The 18,057-nt window shown below is 37.4% G+C and overlaps 2 protein-coding genes across 15 annotated transcripts; both read right to left on the bottom strand.

The window, feature by feature from the left end:
• Window positions 1-636: 636 nt before the first annotated feature.
• LOC107850359 lies at window positions 637-7,074 on the bottom strand. 7 transcript variants are annotated; one of them, XM_047400724.1, is made up of 4 exons: window positions 6,597-6,815; window positions 5,003-5,133; window positions 4,393-4,457; window positions 637-1,889 (listed from the first exon to the last, which is right to left on the bottom strand). In XM_047400724.1, the coding sequence occupies exons 3-4, from the start codon at window positions 4,398-4,400 to the stop codon at window positions 1,064-1,066; spliced, it is 834 nt and encodes a 277-aa protein (XP_047256680.1). In that variant the 5' UTR covers window positions 4,401-4,457; window positions 5,003-5,133; window positions 6,597-6,815; the 3' UTR covers window positions 637-1,063. The 7 variants fall into 7 exon arrangements, with proteins under 7 accessions (XP_047256680.1, XP_047256683.1, XP_016550314.2 ...); XM_047400727.1 differs by lacking the exon at window positions 6,597-6,815 and adding an exon at window positions 5,989-6,588; XM_016694828.2 differs by lacking the exon at window positions 5,003-5,133 and having other exon boundaries at window positions 6,597-7,074.
• Window positions 7,075-8,461: 1,387 nt separating this feature from the next.
• Window positions 8,462-17,671, bottom strand: LOC107850360 (U11/U12 small nuclear ribonucleoprotein 31 kDa protein). 8 transcript variants are annotated; one of them, XM_016694832.2, is made up of 3 exons: window positions 16,016-17,671; window positions 10,035-10,151; window positions 8,462-9,033 (listed from the first exon to the last, which is right to left on the bottom strand). In XM_016694832.2, exon 1 carries the CDS (start codon window positions 17,571-17,573, stop codon window positions 16,767-16,769), a length of 807 nt encoding a protein of 268 aa, XP_016550318.2. In that variant the 5' UTR covers window positions 17,574-17,671; the 3' UTR covers window positions 8,462-9,033; window positions 10,035-10,151; window positions 16,016-16,766. The 8 variants fall into 8 exon arrangements, with proteins under 8 accessions (XP_016550318.2, XP_047256686.1, XP_016550317.2 ...); XM_047400730.1 differs by having other exon boundaries at window positions 8,462-8,950; XM_016694831.2 differs by having other exon boundaries at window positions 10,035-10,134.
• Between the last annotated feature and the right edge of the window lie 386 nt (window positions 17,672-18,057).

The raw sequence follows: 18,057 nt of genomic DNA, 5'->3' as shown, positions 1-18,057 counted from the left end.
TCGAATCCCACTTTGTGGGAATATACGGGGTATTATGTTGTTTCAAAATTGTGTTTGGTCTTAAAATTTTCAAATATGTGCTTCAAAACTCAGTTTTCATGAATTCCAAATAGTCCTCTCCTCTCCTTTGCAAAAGTAAGACCAAATACAGTTTCTTTTTTTAACTTAAATTTCGTAAATTTCAAATAGTGTGAAAAATATTTAAAATCAATGGCCAAACGCCTACGCGTTGTACTAAAGTTCAAGTGCAGAGAGTAGTTAGCTAATGAATCAGCAAAAATAATGGCTGTCCTACAAGTTTATCTTGTTCGTTTTGTTAATAAGTTACTGAGTTTATTGCACGAGTCTAGTTGTGATATCTCCGGATAATTAGTATATGAATCAACCAATCTCCTAGGGTCGTTTGGTTCGGAAAGAGTTATCATGAAACTAATTATCCCACCATGTGTATGAAATAACTTATTCCATCACTATGGTGTAAATGATGGGATAAATAATCCCGATAATAACTAATACCTCACACCAAACATGGGATAAAATAGTCCCTCATTTTATCTCGGGACTATTTATCCTTATACTTCACAACAAACGACCCCTTAGCGTATTGTTTTCCCAATTGAACCATGACAATGAGTATTCAGAACACAACATAGGGATCAGCTAAAGAAGTTTACAGAGAATACATTCCTCAATGTACAAACACAACTAGGGCCCAAGGGAAAAAGCGCAGCCCGGTGCAATGAGCATTCCATATTCATGCAGGGTGCAGAGGACCAAACCCCTAAAGAGTGATATAAGAAGCCTACCTTGAGCATTGAATCCGTGACCTATAGTTCACACGGAAACAACTTTACTGTTGCTCCAAGTCGAGCAATAATCCACTTCTACATGACCTTACATTTCCTGACTACAATGAACTCTCACTTCTAACATTTTTCATCTAGTATAATGATATATATGAATCATGATACAGGAGGAGAGTCCTTCATAAGAAAATCATCGCCGAGGTTCAAAGTTCAATCAAGCTAAAGGACTTCAGCGTTTCTCATTCTCTGGATCGGCATTACAATGTCAATGTCCCTCCCAACCACTCTTCTAGTTTCGCTTCTTTATCTGCTTTAAATTCATCAAAGTTTTCGGCTAAAGACAGCAGTTGATCATGGGACATGCTTTTGTTTACCTGTTCTTGTTGTAGCTCATCCACAATTCGACTTGATGATGTTAAGTCTTCACTATTGGACCGACCAAGCGAGGAAGAAGAGCTTGCAGCTGCAGCTAATAGCACATCATTAGTACAGGTCATAGATGGCTCATCCTTGTCCGATAAAGATGGTTCACTCTTGACTGGTTGAGATTCTCCAGTTTCTAACTGAGGCCACTTGAAGTTGCTAGCCTTTTCTTTTGCAGATTTTAAAACATTCGAAAGATAGCCTGCTGTCCTCACATCGCCCTCTTCTGAACCTGTACTGCGAGCCCAGGTAGAAGGACTCCAAGAGGTAGTTATACCAACTGGGAAACTTGTACTAGGTCCACTAATTAATCCTTTTTTTGGTTGTTTCTTTGAAATAACAGCTAGAGTATGTCTGAGATCTTTAATCATCTCATTAGCAATTGGAAGGCCACACTCTTTCATCGACCTGATCACAGTGATTGAATCCTCTGAATCTTCCGTGTGGAGAGCCATTTCACGGGATTTCTCCTCAATGTTGTTCTTGAGATTTACAAGGTTGGGCGCTGCATTCTGGGAATGCTGTTGAATGTAGAAAAGCCCCACAGAGGGCTCATTTGCAATGAACTTTATCATGTCTGCCAAGGATTCAGTTATCTCTACAAAGCCGTCCGCTGTGGAAAATTCATGCATTTTCTTGAAGGCCAACGGTTCATCATCACTGGTTGAGCAACAAAACAATGAGAAAGCTTGTTCAGATAAATAATTCAAGAGTCAGAAATGGGAATTCTCTTAGCATTTTGCGTGTATACTATATGTTCAGTAAGTTGGCCAGATTTCTTGGCAAGGTTCATCCTACTTCTATGAGTATTAGTGGTTTAATAATCACATACCATGCGAGGGACGATATTTGAAGGGTAAAAACCAAAAAGCCAGGAAATACTTCTCTATCTAAGCTTGAGCCAGAAAAGGTCAATATCATAGTCAAAAACAGCTGTCACAACTAATATTCAGACATCGATTCTCGGTTATGTGATTAGATTTGCAATTCCATTACAGTAAAGGAATTGCTCCATATCTACAAATCTAAGTTGGGCGGTCTCTTCACTTTCAATGCTGCAGTCACGTTGGATTCTCCAAAAATACACTACTTTTGGAGAATCCGACACGTACCCACTGACATTTTTGAAGAGTCGAGCAACATAGCTATAAATCTAGGCTCTTGTTAAGCGTGTTTGGGGATACCAAAAGCATCAGTGAGCCTTGAATTTGATGTTAAGGAGGATTAGACATAGACTGTTGCATAGTAAACCAATTACAAGTAATATATTCCTAAGCTGGAAACTTCTTAGCAGCACATGCTGAGGAAATTCCGATACAATACTAAGAAATAACCAAAAGGGTGCATTTATCTCCAGATCTAATTGTTAATTTTTCAAAAAGGTCTCTGTTTGGTTACCTAAATTTTTATCAAACTGATGTGAATCTTAATGACAAGGTTTCCCTTATATGATAAGGGCACGTAACCATTACTCACCCTTTCAAGCAACCGTATGGAAGGTGTTGGTAGGTTTAATCACAAGCTGTCAAGTGCCATAAGTACTTCCTTACGGAAGAAATCCTCAAACTAAACAGGAAATTTACAAGGCACACATTTTCAGAGAGAAGCAATAAAAATGAACTGCTTGCAGCTATAACGACAACACCTCCAGTGTAATCACACAGGTGGGGTCTGGGGAGGATTGATGAGGTAGAGAGGCTATTTCCAAAAGACCCTCGGCTGAACAAACAGTGAAGAAGAGGCAATCGCAAGCAACAAAACCAACAAGGCAACAACAAGATAATAAGATACTGAGGCGAAACAAATGGTAGTGACATAAATCTAGAACAAGATAGGGATAGCGTCTTCTGAGGTGAGGTAGAGATATTGTTTCTGATGGACCCTGGGCTCAAGACGGTAGTGACAGAAATCTAAAAGTAAGATATGAACTGCTTGCATAGACACACAATGTAATAGATCCCCAAAGAAAGCTCATAATTTTTCATATTTCACAAAAAATTCATGCTAACTCAGGCATGGTTTTTACAAATTTTTAATTGCTGCATTTATGCCTCCTTCGATAGACATGGTTTGGGTTATATCAGATAAGTACCCTGAGATTTACACTTTAGCAGACAAGTAATATTACACTTTACATTCTCGAAAGGCACTTCCAAGAGGAAACTGATAATAAGACGTGAAAACAGATTGTGATTGTCACATACTCAACAAGTTGATGTCCGAACCAGAAGCTGCAATGAGCTAAAATCAACTTACCAAAGATACAAAAGAAAACAGAAACTACAGTGAGACCCAACATTAGCCTCTCCACAACCTCCAACCCCACAATACAACAACAACTACTACAAAAACAACAATGTATGCCCAGTGTAATCCCACAAAATGGAGTCTGGAGAGGGTAGGGTGTACGCAGACCTTACCCTTACCTTGGGGGTAGAGAGGTCGTTTGCATTAGACCCTCGGTTCGAGGGAAAACAGTTCAAAGCAGATTGGAAAAGGACTTCAATCCCATCATATAGAAGAAAAACATATAATTGAAATCATCAGTCTACCACAACATACAAAGCATTTCAGGTTCCAATTGATCAAAGCATTAGGTTCTTTAAAAGGCCTAATTGAGTATGACCACAAACGAGAACCAAGCAGTTGCCTTATCTAGCTCGAGAGGAATATTTTACTGTATACTTTGGAAAATCAAACTGGACACAGCAAATTCAGAAACAATAAGTACCTGCCCACACCCTTTTCAAGTGAACTGTCATATCAGCAATACCGGTGAGTCGCCAAAAAGGGTAAGTGCAAATGAAAACTGTTTAGCCGGTTCAAAGTTTGAGAAATAGTAATCAGGTATTGTTTATTCCATTTGAGCGTGAATCGGTTTCAAGACATCACCAGTAAGAAACTAAACTAGAGTAGCAATTGACATGATTCCATTTGTTATCGTTACATTTTTCTTTAGCATTTCATTAACTTGATTTGCAGCTTCTTTTTATTTTATTATCTTGTAAGAACATATCATTTTTTAGCACAAGAAGTAGCAATAAAACGGATAGACAATAAGATGCAACTTTTGGTCAGAGTTAGAAATTTCAACATAATTAAATACTTTCCTAAGAGAAAAAGAAATATTGTTCTTAATTTTTCTTTTCCATAATTATCTTACTTGAACATAGATCATGTCCACCGATCAGCCAATTTGAAGTTGACAGACACTACGATTTGCGTAACCTGAAGAATGAAGTAGGTAATCATCAATTAGTATCCATTTGGTAAATCCGCAGATATTATCCAGAGAAAAGATACTGCAAGTGTCACATAATTAAGTTATTGATTCATCAATGCTAATTCTATTGTTGATTTGATTCACCTATAAACAAAGGTGGGCAAGATTTAAACTTTATGAGTTCAAAATTTAATGTTCTTGGAATTGAACACTCATTATATATTTTGAAGTTATGGGTTCATATCCACTAGTTGTTGCAATTTTAGGGGATACTTCAAGTGAAGAAGTACTTGATTCATATGACCCTGGTATCCGCACTCTGCATCCACCTTTGGCTATAAGCTACTATAATGCGGAAAAAACAAGAGTACAGTACGAATTTTCCTCAATTTAGAGAACTTGTTGAGGGTAAAGTAACCTAAAAAGAGGTTTCTACTTTGTTTACACCTTAAATACAAGGTTTTCCCTTCTCCCAATAATATACATTACCTAATTACCAATAATATACATTACCGAATTAAACAACAAAGACATTCCGAGTACAAAAAACCTGCTAAAAGGGCATCCCGGTGCACTAAGCTCCCGCTATGCGTAGGATCCTGAGAAGATCCAGACCACAAGGATCTATTGTACCCAGCCTTACCCTTTATTTCTGCAAGAGGCTGTTTCCGCAGCTCGAACCTGTGTGGTCACATGAAAGGCAACTTTTACCAGCTACGCCTCCCTCTTCAAAAAACCACTACTGATTCTAAATAAGTACTATCTTTTTACATTATATTATTGAAATTCTTTTTACTATCAATGCAAATTCTGTAGTATAAAACTGAAGAGGAACAAGAAAACCAAGATTCTATTTGACTCGAGAAAACTTAAATTACCCCAAAAATTCAATGTTCAATCAATCAATAATTACCCACTAAAATATAACATAAACGCACTTCTCAAAAACCAATTTTGAGCTCAAATTCTCCATCAATTATCTAACAATCAGCCAATACCACCTAGATATAGCGAAAGCCCATATCAAAAATCAATTTTTAGCTCAAATTCTCTATCAATTATCGAGCAACCAACAAATACCCACCTTTATATAATAAAACCCACTTCCCAATAACCAATTTTTAGCTCAAATCTCCATAAATTATCTAACAATCGACCAATACCCGCCTAAATATAACCAAAAAAAACACTTCTCAAATATCAATTTTGACCTCAAATTCTCAATCAATTATCTAACAATCAACTAATGCCCACCTAGATATAACACAAATCCACATCTCAAAAACCAATCTTTAGCTCAAATTCTCTATCATATATCAATTATCTAACAATCGACCAATACCCCCCCGCCTAGATATAACCAAAAAAAAAAATACTTCTCAAATATCAATTTTGACCTCAAATTCTCAATCAATTATCTAACAATCAACTAATGCTCAACTAGATGTAACACAAATCCACTTCTCAAAAACCAATCTTTAACTCAAATTCTCTATCAAATATAACATCAATTATCTAAGAAGCAACAATACCCACCTAAATATAACAAAAACTCATCTCAGAAACCATTTTTTAGCTCAAATTCTCTATCAATTAGCTAACAATCCACCAATACCCACCTAGATATAACACAAATCCACTTCCCAAAAAGCAATTTTAACCTCAGATTCTCAATGAATTATCTAACAATCAACTAATACCCACATATCCATAAAAGAAACCCACTTCACAAAAATCAATTTTGACCTCAAATTCTCTAACAATCAACAAATACCCACTACAGCTACATATAACAAAAACCCACTACTCAAAAACCAATTTTGACCTCAAATTCCCTATCAATTATCTAACAATCAACCAATATATAACAAAACCCCACTTCTCAAAAATCAATTTTGACCTCAAACTCTCTAAAAATCAACAAATACCCACTTCTCCAAAATCAATTTTGACCTCAAATTCTCTAACAATCAACAAATACCCACTACTCAAAATTCAATTTTTAGCTCAAATTCTTCATCAATTAGCCAATTAAAAAACACCCCACAAGAAAATCCTCCCTCTCTTCCTCTAAACACCAATAAAAGGTAAAATATTCTTTAAAAACAAAACAAAAAAGAAAGTGCAAAATCATATGAACTTACAGATGAAACTAGATAAATTTGGAGCTTTCTTCTGACCGTTGATGGATTTGTACAACAATTGTAGTATAAGGATGTCCCTTGATATAATGTAGTACTTTACAGGTAAGAGAATTAGGTATTTTGTCTTTACTATTGAAACTTAATTAACATACAAACATAGAAATAATACAAGCTACTTTTGGTTTTTCCCCTTTTTGGTCTTTGTTTTGATATCTAGGATTTCGATTCAACTGCTTTTTAAGTAGGGTGGCCTAAATATCTAAAAAATAAAATACTGAACTGGATGAATTTTAAAAAATTAATTTGATTTTTGATACACACATTTCTATAATCAAAAATCAAACAAATCAAAATAAATAAATCGAAACCGAATGGGATTATCAAATGCTAATCTCTATTTTCTAGTGCTCTACAATCTACACCGTTCATTAAGTCATTTGGTCATTTAGTTGATGAGATTAGAATATCAATTGAATATTTTATGAAAGTGTTTTTCTTTATAAGTTAATCTTATATGAAAGATGAGACAAATAATTTTACGAATATTCGTATGTTATCCCATTCGATCAACCAAATGACCCTTCATTTTATTGAAATAGGAGTTAGAAGTAGGTATAACTCAAAAAGTCTAATGTCTAGAGTTTACGCTTAACCTATCAGAAACAATTCCTTTACCTTACTCTGAGGTGGCACAAACACTCTGTCCTCCCCAAACGTTCTGTGCAAATAAGGAGCATTTTTAAGTGTAAATTTTGGGGCACGAAAATGCATGCTCGATAAAACTAAACATTTGATGTAAATATTTTTTAGAATTGATTTAATATTACCTATCGACACACATACTACTAAAAGACTTGACGTTGTACTTGATTAAAAGCTTGATTATTTATCAAGAGGAACAAGGACCATTTCCATCCAACACATTTTTTCTTCTCTTTTTTAAGCAACGGTCTCTCATGCTCTAGAAATTCTATAACTGTCTTTAAATACACTGAGCATGTTGTTGTTGTGAGCTTTGAATCAGTAAAGATTATTTAGCCTTTTCTATTTCAACCTAATGTTTTAGGTAGAAAAAGGGAGAAGGAAAAAGAAATAAAAGAGTAAAATGGTTAAATTGAATGAAGTCATCATGATTGCACTTTTGCAGTGATATCTAGCGTTATTGTGCAATGTTCCAAAAACAGTACCACATTGCATGCAAAAATCTTCAAAACGTACATAACTTTTCTGTTTGTTTTAAACGTGAATAAATTTCGTTGTGAACTCTCAACATCAATTTCTTTTTGTTTTAATATATCTCTGACATAAGTTTGTTTTATTAGTTATAGAGAAAATGTACTGCTTCCACCTTGAAAACGAAATTGCTGAGACACACTCCAACTTAAAAAGGATCTTATTAACCCTGGACTAAGCAAAATCGTATTTTTGGCAACCTTAGTGCCTACGTAACACATACGTGGCACACTGGATGAATCTAGACATTGAAGGTCCATGTAGGTACACGTATTTGTCACGTAGACACTAAGTGGCCAAAATACAGTTTTAACCTTCATTGTTTGTATCCTTTGTAATAAAGGTTTGTTTTCAAATTTGATGCTAGTTTGATTCTTATGCACACTGCTGCAGAAAATGAAAACGTCAACAGTATGCTACATTATATTCTTGCTCTGAAAATGAAATCGCCTTTGATAGCAAGTGCTTTACCCCCAATGTGGACGCTGAAGAGGGTACTGGACACGGAACGGAAATAAAAAAGCCCTTATCCATGAATGCAACTTGCATCAATCTTCTTCTTTCAATTGAATAAGTCAATATTATCTATTTTGCCTCTGCATAACATTATCTGTACTGTACTCCTTTCAAAAGAAAATCAAGCCGGACGAGGTAATAATACATTAAAAAGTTGGCAAAAGCTTCAGTGCTAATACAGTTTTGATTCGTTTTCTGATATTACAAGCAACATTCTGTATAGAAATCCTCAAATAAAGGGCTACCTAACTAGCTTGTCAAGCTGTTGATCCACCAAGAAACAGGAGTGTCATACAATGGCTTGCATTGGCATGCTTGGAGTACCTGAATATGGTGTTGAGGCTTGAGTGACAGATGTTCTATATTCCAATAAAGATAACTTTGAATCAATTCTGAAACTTAACACCGACCGCAAAAACATCGAACCAGCTCCTATTTTCTGACCCAAAATGATGAAGAACAAGGGAGATAAGAACGACAACATGTTGCAACCAAGTGAATAAAAATATCTGCACTGCTCCAAATTCTTCACCACCAACCCCCGATATTCTAGCTACTCATACCACTCGCTAAAGCTAAAATTTTCCATGTGACATTCCCCTTCACTAGCAAAAAGAGGAACAATCAACTTGATAAGAAAAGCCACTAGCCTCCAGATATAGAAGCTGATCTCCATTATTTTAATCAGCTGAAAATGGCAAAGGAATTAGGCGTAATATGCACCAAGAGTGAATACAAAATGAAGCATGTTAAGCTCATGTATTTGCAAAGAAAGGAGGAGAGGCAAACTCTGGAAAAAACATTAAAACAAGATATCAAGATACTAAGCACATTGCTGTGGAATTGGAGCTGTTAGATTAGAGTTACACCTGGTTATAAATGCAAGAGAGGCAACTGTATTCAGCAAAACTTATTTCTTGTAAGATTGGTGTTACGGGCACATTCTGAATGCTCGAAAGTGCAAGCTGAATAAAACAGTCTTACTTCGTGGTTACTTTCTAACGACTCGGCTTGTTATATTGCAATTATGTGAAAATATTAAAAATGTAAGTTGATTTGAGTACATCACTTCAGAGCATGAGTGGGTGTACATTACCAAACTGCAGAAAACAACTGTTCTGCAAAGGTATCAAGATACTCATGTGAACACTCCGAATGTTAGGTTCGAATGGATGTAGAGGATTCATATAGCCAAACGCAACTACTTGGGGATTATTGGTGATGACGGTTCCTTTTCTATCTTTCACTCTCTCACTATCTAACAAAGAAATAATGAGGACGACTAAACATCGAAGGTATGCCAATAGTAGCGAGGGCAAGAACGCCACTATGACAAGGATAATCATAAGGAGGCCACCTTGGTTCACTAACTAACTCAGGGGTAGAGTGTTTCCAATAGACCCTTAGCTTGCGAAAAGAAATCCAAATACACTCTCTTAAAAGATGCAAATAAGCACTAAGCTTTATAACTCAAATTCAAGATGTTGTACATAAAGGGTAAGTTTAAGACACGAGATTCCAAAGTTTTTTTTACTTTCTTAAACTCCATATCAAATCAAAACAAAATGAAATGGAAGGAGTATATTCAACAATGGAATCTTATGTTGCTACAGGTAGAGTTCACTTATAGTAACAAGTTTCCATTGACGAATATAATTTGTAGTCTATGAATAACGACATAGACATTACCGTAAATAGGCGAACCAATGATTTTCACAGACAAGCGCGCACACACAGGAAACTTCAACCATCCTCTCAAATTTTCTTCATCAACCTCTGGGATCAAACTCTGTAGTCCACGAACAACTGATCAATTAACACACAAAAAAAATATTAAAGAGTAAAATCAATCAAACACGATACTCGAAATGAACTTATACATGATTTAGGATGGAATTTTTGTGCTACCTCAGAATTTCATCATATTTAGGTCGCCCTAGAAAATCCAACAATTGCACCATCCTAATGAAATACTACCATCGCCTCAACCATAGATTCTTCAAAAACTTGATCAATTGTAACTCCAAAAACGAAGACCTGCTCATGTTTTACGAGGTGTATTTGTTGTTGAGCTCAAAATGCTATCTCATTACGTCTTCGAATTTGAAGTTACAATTGATCGAGTTTTTGAAGAATTCACTAGGATGATGCGATTGTTAAATTTTTTGGAGATTTCGCGGAGTTACCTGATGATGAAAATACAGCTAAACATGATGAAATTTCTATGGTATGACAAAGATTTCACCCTTAAAAATCATGTATAAGTTCATTTCAAGCATCGTGTTTGAGTGATTCTACTCTTTCAAGATTTTTTTTTTATGTGTGTGGGGGTTAATTAATTAGTTTAGTTGTTCAAGGACTACAGAGTTTGATCCATTACCCGATGAGATTGATGAAGAAAATCTAAAGAGGATGGTTAATGTTTCCACAGTGTATGAGAGAGAAAATCATTGGTTAGTCTATTTACAATGATGTCTCTTTCGTTATTCATGAATTACAGAGTATATTCGTCAATGGAATCTTGTTACTATAAAAGAACTCTACTGCTAGAGAGGTTTTGGGTGTTTCGAAGGGATGGTCTGGCCGGCATCGGGGGGACTGGTGGTGGAATGAAGAAGTTAAGAAAAAGGTGGATAAAACAGGCCGCGTACGTTAAGTTGGTTGAGAGTAAGGATGAAGAGGAGAAGCGGGTGAGCAGGGAGGAGTACAAGTTAGCTAAGAAGGAGGCTAAGTTAGCTGTTACAGCTGCTAAGACAACAGGTTTTGTGAGTCTGTATAAAGGGTTAGAGTAGAAAGGCGGGGAAAAGAGGTTGTTTAGGCTTGCCAAGGTTAGGAAGCGGAAGGGTCGGGATCTGAACCAAGTGAAGTGCATTAAGGGAGAGGATGACAGAGTTTTGGTAGAAGACACCCTCATTAAGAAAAGATGGCAGTCGTATTTTCATAGGCTCCTGAATAATGAGGGGGACAGAGGTGTTCTGTTGGGGGAGTTGGAGCACTCCAGGGAGTGCCGCGATTTCGGCTTTTGTCGGTGTTTTAAGGTAGAGGAGGTTACTGAGGCTATTCGCAAGATGCAAAGGGGCAGGGCGATGGGGCCCAACGACATTTCGGTAGATTTTTGGAAGTTTTCTTGTGGGGCAGGGTTGAGGTGGCTGACCAACTTGTTTAACATCATTTTCAAGTCCGTTAAGATGCCTGAGGCGTGGAGATGGAGCACGATGATCCCTTTATATAAGAACAAGGGTGACATCCAGAGTTGCAACAATTATCGGGGTATTAAATTGTTGAGTCACACCATGAAAATTTGGGAGAGGGTGGTGGAACGGAGGTTAAGGAAGATTGTGTCTATTTCGAAGAATCAATTTGATTTTATGCCTGGTCGCTCCACGACTGAGGCAATTCACCTAGTGCAAAGACTGGTAGAGCAGTATAGAGAGAGGAAGAGGAATCTTCACTTGGTGTTTATTGACTTGGAAAAAGCGTATGACAAGGTCCCTAGGGAGGTTCTGTGGAGATGCTTGGAGGCGAGAGGGTCCCTGTGGCGTACATCAGAGCGATAAAGGACATGTACGAGGGGGCGAAGACTCGGGTAAGGACAGTGGGAGGAGATTTCGAGCATTTCCCGGTCTAGACTGGGTTGCACTAGGGATCGACTCTTAGTCCGTTTCTTTTTGCCGTGGTGATGGATGTGTTGACGAGGAGCATACAAGGCGAGGTGCCTTGGTGTATGCTTTTTGCGGATGATGTAGTTTTGATTGATGAATCGCGACAAGGTGTTAATGATAAGCTAGAGGTTTGGCGACAAACCTTGGAGTCTAAAGGTTTTCGATTGAGTAGGACTAAGTCGGAGTACTTGGAGTGCAAGTTTAGTGACTCGAGGCAAGAGGAGGAGGTGGTAGTGAAGTTGGATTCCCAGACAGTTTGTAAGAGGGATAGTTTTAAGTATCTTAGGTCTACGATTCAGGGGAATGGAGAGATAGATGAGGATGTCTCTCACTGTATTGGGGCAGGTTGGATGAAATGGAGGATCGCTTCGGGAATTTTATGCGATAAGAAGGCGCCCCAAGCTAAAAGGCAAATTCTATAGAGTTGCAGTCCGACCGGCTATGTTATATGGAGCGGAGTGTTGGCCGATTAAGAATTCTCATATCCAAAAGTTGAAGGTGGCGGAAATGAGGATATTTCGTTGGATGTGTGGTTTTACAAGGGATGATAGGGTTAGGAATGAAAGTATTCGGGAAAAAGTGCGAGTGGTATTGGTGGAGGATAAATTGCGGGAAGTTAGGTTGAGATGGTTTGGCCATGTGATAAGGAGAGGCACGGATGCCCCGGTTCGTAGGTGTGAGAGGTTGGCCTTGGACGGTTTCAAGCAGGGTAGGGGTAGACCGAAAAAATACAGGAGGAAAGTGATTAAACGTGACATGGAGCAGTTACAGCTGACTGAGGACATGACCCAGGATGGGAAGGTATGGAGGAAAAACATTAGGACAGAGGGCTAAGGTGTGTGGTTGAGTCGTAGGCAGTAGGTAGGAGGGCTTTGGTGTCCTTGTTTGGCAGTGTTCAATATTTTTTATGGATGTCATACCTATGTTATTTTATCATGTTTCCATGCATTTTTTTTCTCTATATATACTGTCCTTAGTCTTGAGCCGGGGGTTTATCGGAAACAGCCTCTCTACTTCTTTAGAGGTAGTGGTATGGACTGTGTACACTCTACCCTCCCTAGACCCCACGATGTGGGAATATACTGGGTTTGTTGTTGTTGTTATAGCAACACAAGATCCCATTGACGAATATATTCCCTCCGTTTTAATTTGTTTGTTTAGCTTTGACTAGGAACAAAGTTTAGAGAAGGCTTTGAATCTTGTGATCTTAAACTAAAAATATGTAGAATGTACCAAAATGCCCTTTAATCTTGTGGTCTTAAATATGTCATGTGGAAAATTAGAATTAAAAAGTTGTCCAATAAGAAAAAGAAACATTTTTTAAATATTAAAATAAAAGTAAGACAAAAAAATTAAAACGGAGGAGTACTTTCCAACAAAACTATGTAATAAATTTCCCAAAGTTTTGTTGACAACTTCCATTTGACCATTTGTCTTTGCGATAACTTGTTAAGTTAAACAACAAATAAGTTCCCATTTTGTTCCACAAAGTCTGCCAGAAATGACTCATGGAACTTCACATCTCGATAAGTGACAATTTTTGGAATTTCATGAAGGTGCACGTTTTAATTGAAGTATAAATTAGCAATATGAGAAGCATCATCAGACTTGTGACATGGTACAAAATGATTTTCGCGAATCTATCAAGAATCACCACTATGGAGCCATGCCTTCATGGAGTCTTCGACCATCCTAATAGAAAATCCATGAACATCTTCCCGGTGAGCTACAAGAATTAACAATGGCTTATATACTACCTTTGTTTTGATTTCCAGACTTTGCTAAATGGCAAATGCAACATTTTTGAATATGTCGAACGACATCTCATCCTGGCCAAATACAACAACAACAACAACATACCCGGCGTATTCCCACATAGTGGAGTCTGGGAGGGTAAAATGTACACAATCCATACCACTACTTCTGAAGAAGTAGAGAGGTTGTTTTCGATAGAACCCCGGCTCAAGACAAAAGACAGTAAATAAAGTCGTAATAAGTCCTAGCCAAATAAAAGTTTTATTTTTAAGAACCAAACCTTAATCGCTTCTAATATTCCCAGTCAATCCTCCTTTACGAGCTTCCCAAAAATCCCCCCAAAAAAAACTGGTGTAAAGAATTTTAGGGAACATGACAAATTACCTCCAAAAAGATATCCTTCTTGCGGAAGAAAGTGTTGGCAGGGATGCTAGAGCTAGACTTCCACATTTCACCAAATTCTAACATTTTCTCCCTACTAGCTTTCACAACTTCAAATTCAACAAACTTTGTGTGTAAGGTGAAAAGCAGGGAAGAACGAAAACTTAAGATCAACTACCTTGAATTTTTACACCAAATTTATGCTGAGACCAAAAAGGAAGGCTTGAGAAACTCACTCCAAACAATATGACGATGATCAAGCTTATGTTGAGACTAGAGATGCTTAAGCGCTTCATGCTTAAAATACACAATTAGCTCTTTTTGGTAACAAGTAATGGTTTCAATAGGTCAAAGCTTGAATAATTGCATAAAACTCTATTAGAAGTTGAATATTTCAACTTTGAATTGTTGACTTTTTCACTAAAGAAACAATTGGTTGACCTTTTTGAGGAATAAGATCATCAATACCAACATTGGAAGCATCACAATCAACTTCAGACACTTGACAAACTTAGGTAAGGAATATAGGTGCTTTAGAGATCCTAGTTTTCAATTCTTCAAAACTACATTGTGCTTTAGTGATAAAAGAGTTCACTACTTGCTGATGCATCAACTTGTCATAGATGATGCAATAACTCGTCATAAGATGATTCAATAACTTTGTCATGTTATATGTTTTTGTCATCCTTACCTTGATAAGATTAGTTATCATCCTACTCTTGATAAGATTAGCCATCATCCTAATCTTTTGAGTTGTCATCCTTATCTTCTATTAGGGTTTAAGTCTCACATCAATTGGTGACCTTGCTTCTTTGGTTTTGTAAAGCCCGTATAAAATCCTTTTAACTCTTAATGTACAACATCTTGAATTTAAGTTATAAGTGGGTGTTTGGATAACCTTATAACTTTTGACTTATAATGTCAAAAGTCATAAGTTAGAAATTCTAACTTATAGCTTTTAGCTTATTTTTCCCTTTTTAGCACTTATTTTATTTTACCCAAACACTTCAAAAGTTCTTAAAATCTATTTTAGCTTAAAGCACTTAAAATAAGCCAATCCGAACAGGCCCTAAGCTTTTTATATAAAGCTTTGAGTTTTATTTGTTTTTTCTTAAGAGAGTCTTTCCTCTTAAGAAGTGAGTGAGGTATCCTTGGAAATGCGATCTCCTTTTCGTCTATGGTGACATACTACAAGTTCCTAACCTCGCCAATATTGGCACACCCCCGACATTCTGTTGTCAATGACGGTTTCCAAGGGAAATACATATAAAAAATAATGGAGAATTCAAATACACTACCATGCCTATTGGACTTAGAAATTCTAAATTGTTTCAATTTTCATTGGAGTCTCTGGAGATGACAACTAGATGGATTCAATAAGACATCAACGGAGTCCTGCATTATGGCAAAAAGAAGCATTGTCGCAATTCAGTTTCAGGGGTGTTTGGACTGCGAAGACCTCCCAAACAAATCCAGTTTAAAACTTAGCAACATATCCAAGGAATCTTGGTCAAAACTTGACAGCCAAAAACAATAGATTTTAGTCTAATACAACAAATAAACAAAACAAAACTTAACTTGTAATCTCTACTTTGCAAGAACGCATATACGTCCTATAATGCTACCATACTTTAGTTAAACCTACAAATAAAATAATGTCAACTAGTTGGAGCATGAATCTTAGCATTTGAGAGCAATTCAAACTCCAAAAGGAAGAGAAACAAAAGAACTACATTTTCCATACTAAATAAGTTCAGTTAAACCTACATATACACGGATATCCAACATCATGTTGATATTTCCCAATGAAATCAAATAACACTCAACAATTACCAAAAACTAGAAAAGAACGGAATGAGAACTTTTAAATACCTTCATTTAACACCATTGAAAATCATTCCTCAACTTCAAAAACAAGCTAAAAGCTCCCATTTTTTCCTCATCTAATTCCACCAAATGAAACAATCAATCTTCCTCATCGCTCTCGTCACTAAAATAACCTTTCCTATTTTCCCTCATTTTCTCCCTTCAATAACCTCTCCTCTGCTCCTCTATCCACCATAAACACCCAATTATCGTCATCAAAACGTGCTCCTTCTCCCCCTTCATCATCCTCTTGTCGTTCCCCAACCCTAACCCACCCCCACCTCTCTGCCCTTTCTTTGGCGATTCAATCCTCCTCATCACTAAAATAACCTTTCCTCTTCTCCTTTTTGAATTCCTCATTATCTCCCTCCAATAGCATACATCTCCTCCCTCGTTTTCTCCTTTTTGAATTCCTCATTATCTCCCTCCAATACATCTCCTCTGCTCCTCTATCCACCACAGACACCCAATTATCATCACCAAACTGCACTCCTCGTCCTCCTCCTCCACTCCCCACCCCTTCGCCCTTTCTTCGGCATATCAATCCTCTTCATCACTCTCATCACTAAAATAACCTTTCCTACTCTCCCTTGTTTTCTCCTTCTGGAATTCCTCATCATCTCCCTTCAATAACCTCTCCTCCGCTCCTCTATCCACCACAGACGCCCAATTATCGTCAACAAACCACGCTCCTCCTCCCCCTTCATCATCACCCTCCTCCGCCCACTCCCCACCCCTCCTCCCTTTCTTCGGCGCTTCAATCCTCTTCATCACTCTCATCACTAAAATAACCTTTTCTCTTCTCCCTTGTTTTCTCCTTCTTGAATTCCTCATTTTCTCCCTTTAATAACCTCTCCTCCACGCCTCTATCCACCACAGACGCCCAATTATCGTCATCAAACCGCGCTCCTGCAGCCTCTTCATCATCCCCCTCTTCCTCATCCCAATTCCCACCCCTACCCCTACCCGTACCCCCACCTACCCCCTTTCCACCCCCACCTCCACCACCCCTCCTCCCTTTCTTCGATGGCTCAGGTCTTTCCCTCGGCCCAAGCAAATTCCTCGGACACTCATACGACAAATGCCCTTCCGCCCCACACTCATAACACCTACTCTTATCCTTATAAACCTTCTTCCTAATAAACTCCGCCGCCCTTCCATTATCTGATGCAATCGACGCCTTTAACGTCCTTCCATTAAGCACTTTCCCATCAATTCCTTTAACAGCCTTAACCGCATCTTCTCTATTAACAAAAAGTATAAACCCTATACCACGACTCTTACGAGTGTCCCGATCCTTAACTACAGTTACTTTAGCGACCTTACCGAACGTAGAGAAGATCGTATGGAGGTCGGAATTTGTAAGGGTATAATCGAGATTACTCACGTAGACTGTTGATTTTGATGGTGCTAATCCGCCGCTTCCGCCGCCGCTGCTTCCGACGTGAGAGGATTTAGAAGTGACGGAGGACGACGGCGGCGCCGGTGGTGGTGCGGAGGAGTAACGGTAGTAGAAAGTGTCATCTTCGTCGTCGGATTTGCTGTACTTTTCCTTCTTCGACATTTTAGGATTTTTTCTTTTCGCACAAATGAGTAACAGTTACTGAAGAGCTTTTCAGTTTATTTATTTTAAAGGGGTCGGATGTCCAAAAAAAGAAAAAAAAAAAAGATTAACCCTGAGTTTCTCGATCGGTTAAATTCGTTTATATGATCAGTTAAGTTTATTTGTTCTTAATTTTAAATATTTAAATCAAAAATTAATTAATAAGATGTTTTTAATCAATTTTAGATTTTTAAAGATTTTGATTTCAATATAATCGATAAGAAAATACTCCTTGCATTTTACACTTCAAAATATTTTTCTTTTTTTAACTTGCACCCTATCTTATTTATTTTTATAATTTACACCCTAGCTGCTTGGGCCCTTTGCATTTTACACCCCAAGGTGTTTTCCTTTTTTTAATTTACATCCTATTCTATTTTTTTATACAATTTACACCCTAACCTTTGTATTTCCTTACAAAACAGTAAAATTATTTTTTTAATGA

This window comes from Capsicum annuum, chromosome 12 (assembly GCF_002878395.1).
Source record: "Capsicum annuum cultivar UCD-10X-F1 chromosome 12, UCD10Xv1.1, whole genome shotgun sequence".
NCBI lineage: Eukaryota > Viridiplantae > Streptophyta > Magnoliopsida > Solanales > Solanaceae > Capsicum > Capsicum annuum.
The sequence above is the reverse complement of the archived record's forward strand: the minus strand, read 5'-3'. Positions and strand labels throughout refer to the sequence as shown.